The sequence below is a fragment of the Pristis pectinata genome, chromosome 3, assembly GCF_009764475.1.
Source record: "Pristis pectinata isolate sPriPec2 chromosome 3, sPriPec2.1.pri, whole genome shotgun sequence".
NCBI classification, from domain to species: Eukaryota; Metazoa; Chordata; class Chondrichthyes; order Rhinopristiformes; family Pristidae; genus Pristis; species Pristis pectinata.
Window position 1 is genome coordinate 10,512,479 of NC_067407.1, and position 20,191 is coordinate 10,532,669.

The 20,191-nt window shown below is 42.4% G+C and overlaps 1 protein-coding gene across 1 annotated transcript in view; it reads right to left on the bottom strand.

Annotated features, from left to right (window-relative positions):
* The window catches only part of LOC127568923 (calcium-activated chloride channel regulator 1-like), a 40,698-nt gene extending 24,402 nt beyond the window's left edge, over nucleotides 1-16,296 (bottom strand). The window contains exons 1-4 of the mRNA XM_052013183.1: nucleotides 16,144-16,296; nucleotides 15,813-15,956; nucleotides 11,696-11,846; nucleotides 992-1,100 (exon numbers count right to left, since the gene is read on the bottom strand). Of these exons, the coding sequence (XP_051869143.1) occupies nucleotides 992-1,100; nucleotides 11,696-11,846; nucleotides 15,813-15,956; nucleotides 16,144-16,296 (557 nt within the window). The remainder of the gene's footprint in view (nucleotides 1-991; nucleotides 1,101-11,695; nucleotides 11,847-15,812; nucleotides 15,957-16,143) is intronic.
* Nucleotides 16,297-20,191: the final 3,895 nt, after the last annotated feature.

The following is a 20,191-nucleotide window of genomic DNA, read 5'->3' on the forward strand; positions in this document are numbered from 1 at the left end:
AACCTGGAACTGGGCCTCGGCCTGGTCGAACCAGACACGGGGCCGGAGGGTCCAGAAGGTGGGCAGTTGAAGGGCTACTGCCTGTACCTCTTGCTGTGCAGATATCGTGGGTCCAAAAACGTTTGGGCCCGTTGAGGTCACCAATGTAGCGGCTAGCTACACACTATGAAATGAAGACACAGAGTCGCTGGTTTCAAAATCAGAGGTCGAATGCAGACCCGGGGCGCCGTGCGCCTTTAATAGCTGAAAACTTCCCGCGCTACAGTTCCCGCGCTGACGTCACACGCAGGTCACCTGACCTTCCCACGCGTGGGCTTTCCCAGCCCAACGCTGGGGAAGAAGGAGGGCCCTGCGCCATCTTGGATTGGGGCCTCCGACGACGTCGCGATGTCGGGAGCTGGTTCGAATGCCGGTGCGGTGAGTCGCTACAAGGTAATATTCATGGGTTCATGGACCGTTCAGAAATCTGATGGTGGAGGGGAAGAAGCTGTTCCTGAAACATTGATTGTGGGTCTTCAGGCTCCTGTACTTCCTCCCTTATGGTGGTAACGTGAAGAGGGCATGGCCTGAGTGGTGAGGGTCCTTAATGATGCACATTACTACCATTACACTACTGCAGCAGACTGCACATACACAAACCGAGGTTGTGACTGCCCTTTCAGCCTAAAGTCCCATGACACAGCTTAGAAGCAGTGGAGTTCTCCTTTGTGTCCTGACCATCACGTATGACTCATATAGCATGACTTAAAACAGAGAGAGGTCATTATCAAATTGCTGTCTATGACAGCAAGCTTTGTGCAACATTGGTTGCTATATTCCTTACATTATAATTTATGTATGTAAACAGTATATCATTGGCTGTAAAGCACTTTGGGACATACTAAGATTACGAAAATTAATATAGAAATGCAAATTCTTCCATTTTTGTCTCCGATATTCTTGACTAGGGATCCCAAGACCAAATGAAATCATACAATTAGATTTGTCATACCTTGTTGCTTCAGAGGTTCCATTGTTGGATTTGTAAAATGGGATCAAATCATTATGTTCATTAAACACACCCCAGCGAAAACGGGCCCATTCATGAAGAAATACTTTACCTATAAAAACAAAATCTTTTCTTTTAATAATGAATGCAATGCTTTCACATTCTATAAGATATAAACAGTACTATTATTTCTTCCGGTTTAGATATTGACATAATTCACTTGCAAGGGCAAGTTACTCTCAGTGGGATGAGTTTTTTTTTCTGGCATCATAAAAATAAATAGGCAGTTATTTTGCCCAATGGTTGAATCAACAAATGTGAACTGTGTTCATAAGGTAAGCAAGCTTCCACTACTGGCGACGGTCTCAGCTTGAAATATTCTTTGATGGGCACTTTCACCACACTTCCCTGCTGACAAATTTCTCTTGAGCCCTTGGAAGCCTGTGCTGGTGACATTTTCAAACGGATGCTTAAATCAATTGGAAATCTTCTCAGTTCCATGTAACTATGCAGTGAAATGTAGTTTTAATTGAAAGCTTGACAGAGCTAATGACAACAGCAACTCTTGTTATTTGTGTGCAGCAAGACTCGGCTCATTCAGCCTGGAAGCATTCGAGTCAGGTGATGGTCCTCTTTAGGTCACATTTCCTTTCACTTTCTGCTATTTTGCATGTTAAAATTCTCCTTTAGTAGAACCAGGCAATTATTAGACCTATTAGACCAACATCTTGTGAGGAAGATACTGTAGTCTATAATTAAACAGAGTGCTGGAACACTTGAGCACATTAGCTGGCACTAACCGGGATTGTAAAGGCTGGACTTTGTCTAATGAATCTAGATGAATTTTTCTGAGGAAGTAGCTAATTAGCAACAGCGTATTAATATAACATAAACGGCAGGAAAGTTACTGGAGGGGATTCTGAGAGACAGAATCTAATTGCATTTGGAAATGCAAGGACTTATTAGGGATAATCAGCATGGCTTTGTGTGTGGGTAATTGTGTCTCATGAAATTTGATTGAGATTTTTTGAAGAGGTGGCCAAGAGGATTGATAAGTGCAGGATGATAGACATAGTCTACATGGTCCCACATGGTGGGCTAGTCTGGAAGGCTAGCTGCCAAATGGAAACAATATTGGCTTGGTGGTAGGAGGCAGAGGGTGGTTGTGAGAGACACAAGGGACTGCAGATGCTGGAATCGGGAGCTAAAGGCAAACTGCTGGAAGAATTCAGTGGGTGGAGCAGCATCTGTGGGGAGGGGAAGAATTGTCAATGTTTTAGTTTGAGACCCTGCATCAGGACAGATGGGAAAGATGGTAGAGGTAGTGAGAGTTGTTTTTCAGATTGGAGGCTTCTGACCAGTGGTGTGCTACAGGGTTCAGTGCTGAATCTCCTGTTGCTTGGCTTAGATATTAACGACTTGGATGCAAATGTAGGTGGCATGATTAGTAAATTTGCAGATTACACCAAAATTGGTTGTACAATGGATAGTGAAGAAGGGTGTCTAAGGTTATTATAGGATCCAGATCAACTAGGAAAGTGAACAAAGAAATGGGATGCAGGTACACACGGTGGTGAAAAAGGCAGATGGCATGCTTGCCTTCATCAGACAGGGCACTGAGTACAGGAGTTGGGATGTCACGTACAATACCTTGGTGAGACTGCATCTGGAATATTATGTACAGTTCCGGTCACCATAATATAGAAAGGATGTGATTAACAGAGAACATAGGACAGTACAGCACAGTACAGGCCCTTTGCCCAACAATGTTGTGCCGACTTATATAAACCTACTCTATGGTCAATCTAACCCTTCCCTCCTACACAGTTCATAACCCTCCATTTTTCTTAACATCCATGTGCCTTTGAACTGTCCCTATTATATCAGCTTCTACCACCAGTGTGTTCCAGGCACCCGCCACTCTGTGTAAACAAAAACCTACCTCTGACATCTCCTCTAAACTTTCCTCCTCTGACCTTAAACTGATGTTTTCTGATATTGGCCATTGCTACACTGGGAAAAAAGTGCTGGCTGTCCATTCTATCTATTCCCCTCAAAATCTTATACACCTTTATCAAGTTGCCTCTCATCCTGTGTTGCTCCTGTCACGAACCAGCAACAAAAGAAACACACTGAGCATGATTCAGTGTTAAAAACTATTTTATTAATTACTACTTATGATAATACGTAAAATAAAAGTAAAAATGTTAGTATGTTAGAATTCAAAAATGTTAAACCTTGAACGTTAACCCCAAAACTAAACTCTTCGTGTGTGTGTGACAAAGTCCCAAACTCCCAGTTCAGGAATGGTTCTTAAAGTTCAGTTCCGCAAGCCATAAGGTGAAACATGAGCAGGGCTTCTTCAACAACCACCGTTGTCTGAAGATAAAGCGTAGACGTAGAGAAACATAGAGAGAGTAAATACGAAATCCAAATGTTCCACGATGGAACCCAAACGACACTTCAGTGTTTACTTGGTAGTGACTTCCTCACCCTGAAAAGCCTCCGAATCGTGGTCGTCCACACACAAATACCTGTTTCCTTCTACAGGTCAGCAACAAAGTGAACTCCACCGGATTACTTCCAATTTCCATACATGGATTTCAGTGGCAGACACAGTTATTGTTTCTCATCCATCGATAGAGAACACTAGCAGGCTGGTGTCTCTCTCCCTTCTCTCTCTCTCTCTCCCTTCTTCTTCTGACTTCTTCAACAATGTCATTACGTCCTTTATCTTCTATTGACGTAAGCACGCCACACACACACATACACGCACACTCTCTATCTTAAAGGGACATTCACTGAGTCCGTAACACCTCCCACCTAAAAAGAATTTTTCCCAAGAAAAATTTAACCGCGCATACAGTTAGTAATGTTAATAATTATCATTCTACACAACTACAGACTATCAGATTAGTACAGATACATGTTTCCCATTTAACATCAGGAAAGACAATCAGCAATCACATTATCTTTGCCTTTAATGTGAGTTATCACGAGATCAAACTCTTGCAAAATTAAACTCCAGTTTAACAGCCTTCTGTTCTTGTTTTTGACTCAGCTCAGAAACACCAATGGGTTATGATCTGTATATACAGTCAATGGTTTCTGAGCAGTGCAAACATATACACTGAAATGTTGCAAGGCTAAAACAAGCAACAGTAATTCTTTCTCTATGGTGGAATAATTCTTTTGATGCTCATTAAATTTCTTTGAAAAGTAAGCTACAGAATGGTCAATATCATCAAGGTCACCCTTCTGCAACAACACAGCTCCTGCAGCTTCATCACTGGCATCTACTGCTAACGAAAATGGCTTTTCAAAGTCAGGTGATTTGAGCACAGGATGGTAGCATAAAATGGCTTTCAGCTTCTCAAATGCTTCTTGACAAGAATCTGTCCAAACAAACTTTACTCCCTTCTTCAGAAGATTAGTTAGGGGAAGAGCAATATCAGCAAAATTTTTACAAAATTTTCGATAATATCCAACCATTCCCAAAAATCTTCTAACAGTCCTCGTACCTGTGGGAATAGGGAACTCAGATATTGCTTGAACTTTTGCCTGAACAGGAGCTTGCTTGCCTTGACCTACAACATACACAAGATACGTCACAGTGGCATGGCCAAATTCACTTTTAGCTAAGTTAACTGGAAGGTTAGCCTCAGAAAGTCTTTCAAACAACCTTTCTAACGCAGATATGTGATCCTCCCATGTATCATTCCCAATCACTAAGTCGTCAATATAGGCATCTGTATGTTTTAACCCATGAATCACTGAATTAATCATTCTTTGAAATGTTGCCGGAGCATTTTTCATTCCAAATGGCAGAACATTGTATTCATACAATCCAGAAGGGGTTACAAAGGCAGAAATCTCCCTTCCTCTATCTGTTAATGGAACACACCAGTACCCTTTTAATAAGTCAATCTTTGTAAGAAATTTTGCCTTTCCCACTCTATCTATACAATCATCCACCCTAGGAATAGGGTAAGCATCTGACTTTGTTACGGCATTCACTTTCCTGTAATCTGTGCAAAATCTAACAGTTCCATCAGGTTTAGGCACAATAACACAGGGCGAACTCCAGTTTGAAGTAGAATGTCTAATAATATCATTTTCCAACATATATTTTATCTCCTGATCAACAAGTTTACTTTTTTCCACATTCATTCGATATGGGTGTTGTTTGATTGGTTTTGCATCCCCAACATCAACATCATGGGTAATTATCGATGTTCTGTTTGGAACATCTAGGAACAGATTTTTAAATTTTAAAATTAGTTCTCTCATCTGTTGTTTTTGTGAAACTTGTAAATGGTCCAACTTTGTTTCAAGGTTCTCCAGGATATTTTGGTCTTTTAGTTTCGATGGAACAATATTTGGTCTAAATCGGCCTTCCTCAACATCAACATCAGGCACTCTAGAAACAACCTTCACATCACCCACCAAGGCCACAACTGAATCCCTCTCATAATAAGGTTTTAGCATGTTTACATGGCAGAGTTGTGTTTTCTTGCGTCTATCTGGTGTTTTGATTATATATGTTAAATCAGTCACTCGAGATTCAATAACATAGGGTCCAGAAAAACGAGATTGCAATGGATTATTTTGGCTAGGGAAAAATACCAACACCTTTTGCCCCACTGCAAATGTCCTAGGCCGAGCACGTCTATCAAAATATGTCTTCATTCTTATCTGGCTGGTTTTCAAATTCTCTCTCGCTAGCTGGCAGACTCTCTCCAACCGAGTTTTAAATTTTTGGACATAATCCAACAGACTCAAGTGCACTTCTTCATTAAACCATTGCTCTCTTAACAACTCCAAAGGTCCTCTCACCCTATGTCCAAATACCAGCTCAAACGGACTAAATCCTATTGACTCTTGGATTGATTCTCTAATGGCAAACAAAAGTAAATGGATACCTTAGTCCCAATCCTTTGTGTTTTCAAAGCAATAAGTCTTCAGCATATTTTTGAGAGTAGAATGAAATCTCTCCAGAGCTCCTTGAGATTCTGGGTGATATGCAGATGATACAATCTGCTTTGCTCCCAGCTCATAGACTAGTTGTTGAAAAAAATTAGACATAAAATTACTGCCTTGATCAGATTGGATTTCTTTTGGCAAACCAAACAAGGTAAAAAATTTTAAAACAGCTTTTGACACCATCTTGGCCTTAATATTTCTAAGGGGTATTGCCTCTGGAAATCTAGAAGTTACACACATGCTGGTTAACAAATACTGATTTCCAGTCTTAGACTTTGGTAATGGGCCAACACCGTCCACAATCACCTTCGAAAAGGGTTCACCAAAAGCAGGAATTGGCTTCAACGGAGCCACAGGGGGTTTTTGATTTTGTTTACCTACCATCTGACATGTGTGACAGGTTCAACAAAACATCACCATATCTTTTCTCAATCCAGGCCAATAGAATTGTTTCAAGATCTTCCCTACAGTTTTATTCACACCAAAATGACCACCCAAAGGCATACTATGGGCCAGGTTTAAAATCTCATTCCTATAAACTTTTGGAACAACAACCTGATGAATAACTTCCCATTCCTCATTAACAGGGACATGAGGAGGTCTCCATTTCCTCATTAACACTCCATTTTTGACATAATATCCACTTGGCACTTTCTCAATCTCCTCACATGAGAGAGCTTTTCCTTTCAATTCTGTCAACTCAGGGTCCTTTGTCTGTTCCACCATAGACTCCTTCCTCGACAAAGACAAATCTTTAAATTCAGGCTCACTATAAGGATGTTGATCCTCCAGTGAAGACAGAAAAGTCTCAGATAAGGCATCATAATTTTCTTCCTGTTTAGGACTGTCACAGGGAACCACATCAGACTGCACCGGACTGTCGTTCTTGGCTAATTCTCTAGCTCTAGCTTGAGTCACCGCACATGATGGGTGAACATCTGGATCATTCTCAGACTCATCAATCCTTGGTTTGCTCGTTAACTGTACCACAGGAACAATTTCTCCATCTGCAAGGTCATTTCCCAATAACAAAGAAACTCCTTCCACTGGCAAACTAGGTCTTATCCCTATCTCGACTCGTCCTTCTACGAACTTTGACTTTAAAATCACCCTGTGTAAAGGGACAGACATGGTGTCATCTGTAACGCCTCACACTAGATTTACCTCACCAGTGTCAGTTTCTTCACCAAAATTTAAAACACTGTCCAGCAAGAGAGATTGGCAAGCCCCAGTATCTCTAAGAATTTTCACTGGCACCTGGGGTGACCCATCATTCAGTGAAACAAAACCCTCTGATACATAAGAACGGAATTCCTTTCTCACCTCCTCCAACTTTTCAGCTTTTACCTCTTGCAAGGACTGATCTTTAACAGCACCTCCTAAACCTTTTTGATTTTTAATTGCCTGAAAGCAAGCATTGGGCACAGCTTCCTTCCTTATTTTTTCAAAAGGGCACAATTAGATATCACATGGCCAGGTTTCTTACAGTAATAACAAGTACGCTCAACAGGTTTCTCCAGCCCTGGCTTCTTTTCATCCTTTCCTTTTTGATTACCTCCCAATTTAATCTCCGGTTTACCTGGATTGTCTTTGTAACTCTTTTGAAAGGTTTTAGGTTGTCCCCATTTTGATTTATGGGTTAAAGCATAATCATCTGCCAACCTAGCAGTTTCTTCTAAAGTTTCCACCTCCTTTTCATTTAAATATGTTGTTAATTCAGCTGGAACACATCTTTTAAAGTCTTCCACTAATATCAATTCTTTCAATTTATCAAAATCCCCATCTACATTTTTAGCCATGTACCATCGTTCAAAACATATTCTCTTTCCATTGGCAAATTCCATATAAGTCTGATCTGCAGATTTCCTCAAGTCTCTAAATTTTTGTCTATAAGCTTCAGGTACCAATTCATAGGCCTTTAACACACCTTGTTTTACCTTAATATAATCAGCTGCATCCTCAACAGACAAAGCAGAATAAGCTTTTTGAGCTTTACCCTTAATTACACTCTGTAACATAAGAGCCCATCCCTCCTTTGGCCAGTTTGAACTCTCAGCAACCTTTTCAAAATGTTGGAAATACTGATCAACCTGATCTTCCTCAAAAGGAGGGACTAATTGAACCTCTCTGCTGGCTAAAAACCCATCATCAGAATCAGATTCTGATTCATTTGTAACTCATGCTGCCTCTGTTTTTCCTTCTCCTCTGCCTCAAAATTTAACCGAATTAGTTTCCGTTCCTGTTCAGCCTCTTTCATTCGAGTTAGCTCTCGTTCAGCCTCTATCTTCAACTGGGTTTGCTCTCGTTCAGCCTCTATCTTCAACTGGGTTTGCTCTCGTTCAGCCTCTATCTTTGCCAGCTGCACCTGTGCCTTAGAAATTGCTATTTCACTGCCAGGAAACTGTTTTAACACTTCCTTCTCAAACACCTTCTTTTCCACATAATGGCTAGCTATCAGTCTCTGAATATCTGCCTTTCTCATAGACTGCTTTACTTCTGTAAGGTTTAGCCTTGTAGCAATCTTTATCAGATCATCCTTTTTCGCCACCTCCAATCCCTTTAGGGTTGGTGACTCCAAAAATGCCTTAATATCCATTGCTGCTGGTTTCCACCCACACAAGCCAATTAAAAAGAATTTATCAGACCTCCCTCAAAAGTCTTTGGATTGAATCCCGAACAAATCTCGTCAATCTGGGGAATGATCCCAGACGACACTCGTTAATCTTTGGGTTGGATCCCGGACGAGCCCCCAATTTTGTCATGAACCAGCAACAAAAGAAACACATTGAGCATGATTCAGTGTTAAAAACTATTTTATTAATCATTACTTATGATAATACATAAAATAAAAGTAAAAATGTTAGTATGTTAGAATTCAAAAATGTTAAACCTTGAACGTTAACCCCAAAACTAAACTCTTCATGTGTGTGTGACAAAGTCCCAAACTCCAAGTTCAGGAATGGTTCTTAAAGTTCAGTTCCGCAAGCCATAAGGTGAAACATGAGCAGGGCTTCTTCAACAACCACCGTTGTCTGAAGATAAAGCGTAGACGTAGAGAAACATAGAGAGAGTAAATACGAAATCCAAATGTTCCACGATGGAACCCAAACGACACTTCAGTGTTTACTTGGTAGTGACTTCCTCACCCTGAAAAGCCTCCGAATCGTGGTCGTCCACACACAAATACCTGTTTCCTTCTACAGGTCAGCAACAAAGTGAACTCCACCGGATTACTTCCAATTTCCATACATGGATTTCAGTGGCAGACACAGTTATTGTTTCTCATCCATCGATAGAGAACACTAGCAGGCTGGTGTCTCTCTCCCTTCTCTCTCTCTCTCTCCCTTCTTCTTCTGACTTCTTCAACAATGTCATTACGTCCTTTATCTTCTATTGACGTAAGCACGCCACACACACACACACACACACACACACACACACACACACACACACACACACACACACACACACACACACACACACACACACACACACACACACTCTCTCTATCTTAAAGGGATATTCACTGAGTCCGTAACACTCCAAAGAAAAAAGCCCAAGCTCGGTCAACCTTTCCTCATAAGGCATGTTCTCTAATTCAGGCACCATCCTGGTAAATCTCATCTGCACCCACTCTAAAGTTGCCACATCCTTCCCATAATGAGGTGACCAAAATTGAACACAATACTCTTGTGGTCTAGCCAGAGTTTTATAAGCTGCAGCATTACCTCGTGGCTCTTGAACTCAATCCCCTGACGAATGAAAGCTAGCACATCATATGCTTTCTTAACCAGCCTATCAACTTGTGCGGCAACTTTGAGGGATCTATGGACTTTGACCCCAAGATCCCTCTGTTCCTCCAAACTGCTGAGAATCCTGACACTAACCTTGTACTCTGCCTTCAAGTTTGATCTTCCAGAGTGCATCACTTTACACTTGTTCGGAATGAACTGCATCTGCCACTTCTCTGCCCAACTCTGCATCCTATTTCCTGTTGTAACTTACGACAACCTTCTACACTATCCACAACATCTCCAATCTTCATGTCATCTGCAAACTTACCAACCCATTCCACCAACTCCTCATCCAAGTCATTTATAAAAATCACAAAGAGCATGGGTCCCTGACCAGATTGCTGCGGAACACCACTCGTCACCGACCTCAGGACAGAATACTCTCCATCTCCTACCGCCCTCTGCCTTCTGTGGGCAAGTCAATTCTGAATCCACGCAGCCAAGTCTCCATGGATCCCATGCCTCGTAACTTTCTGGATGAGCCTACCATGGGGAACCTCGTCAAATGCCTTACTAATGTCCATATACACCACATCCACTGCTCTACCTTCATCGATTTGTTTTGTCACCTCCTTGAAAAACTCATTTAGGTTGATGAGGCACGATCTGCCCCTCACAAAGCCATGCTGACTATCCCTAATAAGGCTATGCTTCTCCAAATGCTCGTAAATCCTGTCGCTAAGACTCCTCTACAATAGTTTGCCCACTACTGAAGTAAGACTCACTGGTCTATAATTCCCAGGATCGTCCCTATTACCTTTCTTGAACAAGTGAACAACATTTGCCATCCTCCAATCCTCTGGTACCACTCCTGTGGCCAGGAAGGATACAAATATCATTGTCAGCACCCCAGCAATCTCTTCCCTCGCTTCCTGTAGTAACTTGAGGTATATTCCGTGTGGCCCTGGGGATTTGTCTATCCTAATGTTTTTCAGAAGGTCTAACATTGCCTTTTTCTTAACCTCAATATGCTCCAGCACATTAGCCTGTTTTATGCTGACCTCACATTTGTCAAAGTCTCTCTCCCTGGTGAACAATGAAGCAAAGTATTTGTTAAGGACCCCCCCTACCCCTTCCGCCTCCAGGCACATGTTTCCCCCTTTATCCCTGAGCAGTCCTACCCTCAGCCTAGTCATCCTTCTGTTCTTCACGTACGTGTAGAACACCTTGGGGTTTTCCTCATTCCTATTCACCAAGGGCTTCTCATGTCCCCTTCTAGCTCTCCTAAGTCCCTTCTTAAGCTCCTTCCTGGCTATCTTATAATTCTTATAAGGTAGCCCTGCCTGATTTTTGCCTCCTAAACCTTAAGTATGCTTCCTCCTTCCTCTTGACTAAATGTTTCACCTCTCTTATCAAACTTAGTTCCTTTACCCTACCATCCTTTCCCTGTCTCAGTGGGAAAAACCTATCCAGAACCCCATGTAAGTGTTCCTTAAACAGCCTCCACATTTCTGCTATGGATTTCCCTGAGACCATCTGTTCCCAATTTACGCTCCCAAATTCCTACCTAATACCATCGTAATTAGCCCTCCCCCAATTAAAACCTTTCCCATATTGTCTGTTCCTATCCTTGTCCTTGGCTATGCTAAAGGTCAGGGAGTTGTGGTCACTTTCTCCGAAATGCTCCTAAGCTAGAGAGGGTGCAGAAAAGATTCACAAGAATGTTACCGGGACTAGAAGGATTTTTACAAGGAGAGACTGGATAGGCTAGGACTCTGTGCTGTGCTGAATATGCTTGTTATAGAGAAATATTGTGTCCATTTCCAGGTCTCGAATGCTTGACTTTCTGTTGGGATTGTCATTGGGCTTTAGATCAGCAATGATATCATTGATTGATGGAAGACGCTTCAGGCACCTGTTCCTATGTCACTTGGGTAATTCAGTGTTCAAAACACATGTTACAGCAATGCAAGCTTATTTAAATTGTTACCTTTTGGGCCATAAACTGAGGTTATTTCATCATTTAGTATGAAGTTTGGGGTGAAGTGAATATACTGGCCCTTCTCGCCACATCCGCCATACTGCAGGGTGTATGGGGCATCTCCATATTTAAGGTATGGTTCAGCAATGATCACATTTGCCTATGAAAGGAAATTGCATGTTTACATTTGAAAATCCCTGCACATGTAAAAAAATCCACCAAGAGCAAAATTGTAAATGTACTAAGTCCGAGAGCTTAGTTCACGAGTGACTGAAGTTTCAGAATAGTCTATTTGCTCCTCTTTCCCTTCCCTTCATCGCTGCTTTGCTCTGCTTTACCTCCCCTACCCAGACTCCACCTCTCAGTATTCCTGGATCCCTGAACAGGCTCTGACATGCTACTGGACACCTTTCTTCTTTTCACTGCCCTTGAGGGCCCATAGCTTATTTACCCGTGTTTTCAGAGTCCTTCTCCTTGTTCCCTGATGTCAAAATTCTCCAGATCCTCTATCAGTGTTCTATTAAAAGGCTAACTCCTACCCAACTCTCCAAGATTTGGATCAGAACATGATATTATGATGTTATTGCAATCACAGGAATGTGGTTTAGTGAAAGACAGGACTGGCAGCTCAATGTTCTTGGGTATAGACGTTTCAGGCATTACAGAGGTTACAAAAGAGGAGTGGCTATTCCCTGCTGATCAGGGAGAGCATTATGGCATTTCCCAGGGAGGATATTCTGGAGGAATAGGTCAATAAGGCCATATGGGTAGAATTTAGGAATAAGAAAGGAGCAGTCATCTTGATGGGGTTATACTATAGGCCTCCCAATAGTCAGTGGGAATTAGAAGAATAGGTAAATAGGCAGATTGCAGAAGGGTGTAAAAGCAATAGGATTATAGTTGTAGAAAATTTTAACTCTCTCAATATTAACTACAGTTGCCTTAGTGCAAAGGGATTATATGGGGAGGAATTCATAAATGCATTCAAGAGGGCTGTCTGAAGCAATATGGGGCTGTACTTGATCTTATCTTAGGGATTGGGAATGGGTAAGTGATTGATGTGTCAGTGGGGGAAAACTTTGTGGACAGTGACCATAGCTCTGCAAACTTTCAGACAGTGAAGGAAAAAGAGAAAGTAGGTCCTCAAGTTAGGGCCCTAAACTGAAGCAAGATGGATTTTGATAGTATAAGACAGAACCTGGGAGAGGTAGTTTGGGAGCAGCTGCTTGGGAGAGGGGGAGGGGAGCAACATTTGACAAATGGGAGGCGTTTAAGAGCTCAGAGTTAACATGTCCCTGTAAGGGTAGGAGGCAAAGATGGTAAGTTTAGGGAACTTTAGTTAACAAGGATATTGAAGGTTTGATCAGGGAAAAGAAGAAAGCATATGTCAGGCTAAGGAAATTGTTATCGGATGAGTCACTTAAGGTTTACAGCGGATGTAGGAGAAAACTTAAGAAAGAAATTAGAGGGCAAAAAGGGGCCATAAAATGACCTTGGCAAGTAGGATTGTAGAGAATTCTAAAACTTTTTAATAAGTATATTAGAAGCAAGAGGGTAGCCAAAGAAGGAATAAGCCCCCCCCCCCAGGGCATGAGAGAGATCCTAAGTGAATACTTCCCATTGGTACTCACCAGGGAGAAAAACGTGGAGGGTGGAGAGTTAAGGGTTACACTGGTATTCTGGAGCATGTCTGTATCAGGAAGGAGGAAGTACTGGAGCTTTTGGAGCACATTAGGGTGGTGGGAAAACCCCAGGGCCAGCTGGGTTCTATCCCAGGATCCTCAGCGAGCAAGGGAGGAAATTGCTGGGGCTTTGACAGAGATTTTTACATCTTTGTTAGTCATGGATGAGGTACCAGAAGAGCAGAGGATAGCTAATGCTAGCTCCTTGGCCAAAAAGGGCAGTAGGGATAAGCCTGGAAACTACAAGCTGGTGAGTTGTCAGAGAAGACTGAGGGACAGGATTTATGTTCACTTGGAAAGACAGGAACTGATTAGGAGAAGTCAGCATGGTTTTGTGCAGGGGAGATCATGTCTCACAAATCTGATTGAATTTTTTGAGGAGGTAACTTGGAAAATTAATGAGTTCAGAGCAGTAGACCTTGTTTACGTGGACTTTAGTAAGGGTTTTTACAAGATTCTGCAAGGTAGGCTGATCCAGAAGGTTAAGGCACAAAGTAGAGATATCTTTATTAGGCACATGTACATCGAAACACACAGTGAAATATATTTTTTGCGTAGAGTGTTCTGGGGGCAGCCCGCAAATGTCACCACGCTTCCAGCGCCAAAATAGCATGCCCACAGCTTCCTAACCCATATGCCTTTGGAATGTGGGAGGAAACTGGAGCACCCGGAGGAAACCCATGCAGTCACGGGGAGAACGTACAAACTCCTTACAGACAGTGGCAGGAATTGAACCTGGGTCACTGGTGCTGTAATAGCGTTATGCTAACCGCTACGCTATCATGCCTGCCCTGAGGCGTATTGTATCTAAGTATCTGGAGCGTATTGGAAAATTGGATCCAAAATTGGCTATGTGAGAGTATTGGTGGATGGATGCTTTTTCTGACTGGAAATTTGTAACAAGTGGTGTACCACAGGTTTCTGGTTGCCACACCTCAGGAAGGATGTGGTAGCTACCTAGAGACGGTGCAGAAGAGATTCACCAAGATTTTGCCTGGATTGGAGGGCTGCAGTTATAAGCATAGATTGGAATAGACTGAGTTTATTTTCACTGGAATAGAAGGCTGAGGGGTGACCTTATAGAGGTTTATAAAATTATGAGAGCCATACATAGGATAGATGGTCAGAATCTTTTTCCCAGGACAGGGAAGTCTAGAACTCGAGGTCACAGTTTTAAAGTGACAGCAGAGAATTTTAAAGGAGGTCTGTGGGGTATGTTTTTCCACACAGAAGGTGGTGAATATCTGGAGCAAGCTGCTAGAGGAGGTAATGGAGGCAGATACAGTTCTACATTTAAAAGGTGTTTGGACAGGTGCTTGGATAGGAAATGCATAGAGGGATATTGGCAAATGCAGGCAAATGGGATTAACGTAGATAGGCATCACAGTCGGCATCGACAAGGTGGGCTGAAGGGATGTGTTTCTGTGCTGTACAACTCCATGACTAAGATCTTTCTTTCACATTTCCAATGCTCCACAATTCAAAAAGCTCCCTGACACAGTATTTCTCCAATAGAACTGGAATTGAGGCTTCTTCCCTAGTAATACCCACATGCTCAGTACCTCTCTTCCCACAAAATGCACATATCTTTGAATCCTGCACAGACACTGTTCTCAAAACTAATCAACTTCCCGATGTCCCCCAGCAACACTGTGATTGACAGCACCTCTGTCACCTGGAAATTGTCTACCCAGAGTTGCAGACTCCCACTTTTGTCAAGCCCTGTACACCCTCCACCAAAAGTCAGTACCAAGCCACGAGAATCAGATCTTAATATTACATCTCCTAATGTTAACAAACCACAGGCTCACCCACAATATTCCTGCCAGATTCCAAAATAGCCTAATGTCATCAAAGTGAAAGAACTCAATTACAGTTCCGGAAGCCTTCAGCTTAGATATCAAAGCTTTTGGGCTTGTGCTCACCAGGCTTCCAGACAGGTAAGAGGGAAGAATCAAATATGCAAATAAAGGAACATATAACAATTAAAGCCACTGAGTTGTTATTTCAGGGAAAAATCAAAAGGGTTGTGGAACTCTGTCTACAAAGCACCAACAAAAGTTTCAGAATTCAACTTATTGAGAGATCCGAATATTATTCATAGAGTCATACAACATAGAAATAGTTCCTTTGGCTCACTGAGTCTGCACTGACCATCAAACAACCATTTACACTAATCCCATTTGTTACCAGGTATAAATACTATGTTTTACTGTCAGTGGGGCATTTCCGTGACTCTGAGAGAGACTGTTCACTGAGGGAGAAGATTATATTTGTAAGAAAGTCTTTGGAAATTGTTCTGCCAGGTATATGCACAGAGTTTCTCCTGCTCCACCACTGGAACTAAAGCACAAAACTCACATGTGAACAAAAGGTTTTGGAAGAAGTTCCAGTGGCAGAAAGCCACTGATATTAGTTTTAGTCTCTCATTCCTCTGTTCTTACCTTCTCATATGACTGAGTAGTTGGTCTCTGAAGCAGGCTTGAATTCAATGGCCAGACAGCAGGCAGCAGAATTTTTACATCTGAGAAGTAAAGTTGATGTTTCGTAGCTTGGTGGAGGTAGAATGAGGCTTCAGTCATCATTTCCTGCAAAACAAGCTCAGGATTAAAAGTTAATGCCTGGCTGCATTTTAATCACCTGGAGAGGGGAAAAAAGAACATAAATGTACCTTTAACTCTCATCAGATCGTAAACTCCAAGCAGTGAAACACGATGTAAGTAATATTCAATGAACAAAACAATGTAAATAAATTTATCTCAGCCATCACCTCACCTGAATGTTTTCAATAAGCTTGGCATTATATTGGATACTAGGATTTATAGCAAAAACAATGTCTCTATATCCATTATTGACCAATGTAACCTTGGAACATTTTATAATGCAAACACTCAAGAGACAGTAGAACACCAAACCCTGGGTTTGCATCGTTCTTGCACAGAGGATTTTTCTGCTTGAGCAGACTTTCTGTACTGCAAGTAATAGATCTACCAGTGACACCCACTTCTCAAGAATGAATTGAAAGGGATTTGAGGAGGAGGTTGTTCTGACAGAAAAGAATATAAAATTGGACCAGAAGTTCCAATGTGCTCTAAGTGCTCAGAATTTGCACTAATTAAGACAATAATGAGTTGCCCTGGAAAGAGAACTGACTTTCTTTCTTCTGAAGTAACCAGGTAACCATGGAAGAAAGAACAACCCCAAATTTCAACCCCATAGCTCTGCTGTTTAGATGTTATGAAGTGCTGAATTGGTTCTCATACAACAACTGACAGGGTCTATAAGTTGAATCAACTTCTGTATTGATTTGGGTGTTGATGCACTTTCTTCTTGGGCAGTCCATCCAGAGAAATATGCAGGAAAAGAAAATCATGATGTCAATCCACATGCAAAAGGGCTAAATTAGAGCAGAACCCTCCAGCTATCACTCTCTTCTAATCTTCCAGAAATAAACATAAGTAGGAAGGAACCTACAATCACCTGTCTGAGTTCAGCAGATCAGTTGCTGAAGATGTTGCCAAGATTCAACCTGAGATGATTTCTAGAGTCCCTTACAGTTGCTGAAGCCTTACACAAAAAGTGCTGGAGGAACTCAGCAGGTCAGGCAACATCTATGGAGGGAAATGAACAGTTGACGTTTCGGGCTGAGACCCGTCATCAGGACTGGAAAGGAAGAGGGTAGAAGCCAGAATAAGAAGTTGGGGGGAGGGGGAGGAGCACAGGCAGGCAGGTGACAGGTGAGTCCAGGTGAGAGGGCGAAGGTAGGTGTGTGGTGGTGGGGGAAGACGTTATAAGTGAGAGGTGATAGGCAGAAGTGGCAAAGGACTGAAGGAGGAGGAATCCGGTAGGAGAGGGCAGTGGACCTTTGCCTCTTCTACCTATCACCTCTCAGCTTATTACATTCCGCCCCCCCCCCCCACCACACAACTACCTTCGCCCTCTCACTTGGACTCACCTATCACCTGAACACACCTATCACCTGCCTGTGTGTGCTCCTCCCCCTTCCCGCACCTTCTTATTCTGGCTTCTGCCCTCTTCCTTTCCAGTCCTGATGAAGGGTCTCGGCCCGAACCATCGACCGTTCACTTCCCTCCATAGATGCTGCCTGACCTGCTGAGTTCCTCCAACATTTTGTGTTTGTTGCTGCAGATTCCAGCATCTGCAGAATTTCTTGTTTTCCAGTTGCTGAAGCCTGCAAGGGTGGAGCAAGAGCTGGCTGCCTATCACCCCCCTCATCTGAATCCACCTGTTACCTGCCAGCTCTTGATCCACCCCTTCCCCATATCTTTTTAAACTGGCTATCTCCCCACTTTCTTTCCAGTCCTGATGAAGGGTCTTGACCCTAAACGTCGACTGTCCATTTCCCTCCATAGATGCTGCCTGACCTGCTGAGTCCCTCCAGCTTTTTGTGTGTTGCTCCACATTTCCAGCATCTGCAGTCTCTTGTGTTTCCAGTGAAAAGCTTTTGTTTGCATGCCATCCAGACAGATCATTCCATACATAAGTACACCGAGGTAGTACAAAAGGAAAACAAAACACTATGCAGAATGTAGTGTTATAATTACAGAGAAAGTGTAGTGCAGGTAGACAAGTGCAAGGGCCATGATGATGTCGATTAAGAGATCAGGAGTTCATCCTTATCATATGAGGTCTGTTTAAGAGTCTTATAACAGCTGGATAGAAACCGTCTTTGAGCCAGGCAGTATGTGTTCTCAAGCTTTTGTATCTTCTACCCAGCAGAATGGGGCAGAAGAGAGAACGACCAGGGTGGAAGAGATCATTGATTACGTTGGCTCTTTCCCAAGGCAGCGTGAAGTGTAGACTAAGTGGAGGGGAGGCTGGTTTTCCTGATAGTCTGTGCTGTGTTTACAACTCTCTGCAATTTCTTGCGTTCTTGGGAAGAGGAGTTGCCATACCAAGCTGTGATGCATCCAGATAGGATGCTCTCAGTGGTGCACTTGTAAAAATTGATGAGGGTCATCGGGGACATGCCAGATTGTCTTAGGCTTCTGAGGAAGTAGAGGCACTGGTGTGCTTTCTCGGCCATAGTGTCTACATAACTGGACTAGGACAAATTGTTGGTGATATTTACACCTGGGAACTTGAAGCTCTCAATCACCTCCACCTCAGCACCATTGATATAGATGGGGCGTATAAGCTGCCCCCTTCCTGAGGGAGAGGTTGTGGTCTTGGCACCATGCCACTAGGCCCTCTATCTCCTTCCTGTACTCCATCTGTTCTTTGTTTGAGATCCGGCTCACTATGGTGGTGTCATCTGCAAACTTGTAAATGGTGTTAGAGCAGAATCTGGCCACACAGCCATGAGTGTATAGGGAGTAAAGTAAGGGGCTGTGGACACTGCCTTGCGGAGCACCAGTGTTGAGGAAAATTGTGGCAGAGATGTTGCTGCCTATCCTTACTGACTGGTTTGTTGGTCAGGAAGTGAAGGATCCATTCGTAGAGGGTTTGCTGAGTCTTAGGTCAAGGAGTTTGAAGATGAGTTTGTTCAGAATTATGGTATTGAAGGTGGAGCTATAATCAATAAATAGGAGTCTGACTTGGGTGTCTTTGTTATCCAGATGTTCCAAAGATGAGTGCAAGACAAGGGAGATGGTGTCCACTGTGGACCTGTATTGGTTGTAGGCAAATTGCAGTAGATAGAGGTTGTCTGTGAGGCTGTGGTTGAAATGTACCATGACCAGCCCATCGAAGCACTTCATGATGATGGATATCAGAGCCACCGGGCAGCAATTAAGGAACATTACCTTATTTTTCTTTGGCACCAGGATGATAGTGGTCTTCTTAAAGTAGGTGGTAACCTCAGATTGGAATAGGAGTAGGGCATAGTACAAATGAGGGAATGAGAGATAAATGTAATGGGGGAATACAGTAATTCTGAGGAACTATAATTAGATTATATACTTAGCAAATGAAATTATTACTAACAATGTTAAGAATGAATTCCTAGAATGTGCACAAGATGGATTTCTAGATCAGTCAAATGAGTAGCTGAGTGGGGGCAGTAGGCTGTTTTAAATCTATTACTGTGCAATGAAAAGGGATTAATTCATAATCTTATTGTCAGGGAGCCCCATGAAAGAGTGCATGTACTGTGATAGAAGTTTGAAAACTATGTGATTCAGCCTGAATCCAGGGTTTTCAATCTGAACAAAGAAAACTGAAGGGATAGTACAATGGAAAAAGCTGATAAGGTAAATTGGATCCCTTGTTTAATTCTACTGACATTTCCTTACAAATTTGCCAGTAGAATTAAACAAACATTTTCCTGTTTTCACTAAAGACAATCAGACCTCTCGGAAATACTGGGAAACTGAGAGTTCAGCGGAAATGAGGAAGTGAACTAAATAAAATACCAGAGACGTTAATGAAGCTGAAAGCTGATAAATTCCAAGGACCTGATGATCTACATCCCAGAGGGGGCTTTTGAGGTCATGGGTGCTGTGGTTATCATCGGCCAAGATTCTACTGATTTTGGAATGGTTCCTGCTGATGAAAGGGTAGAAAATGTGACTGCATTTAGAGAAAGAAGAGAGAGAGAAAGCAGGGACCCAGTAGTAGGGTAAATGCTGAAGTCTATAATTTTAGGTTATGATGTCAAGATACTTAGAAAATAGTCATGAGATTGAACAGAATTAACATGGATTAAAGAAGGGCAAATAACTTCTGAATAACCTATTGCGTTCTTTAAGGATTTATCTCAGTGAGGGAGCGGGTCAGTTGGTGCATTTGGATTTTTGGAAGGGTTTCAGTGAGGTCTTACACAGGAGGTTGGTGAACAAGGTTAGTGCACATGGAATTGAAA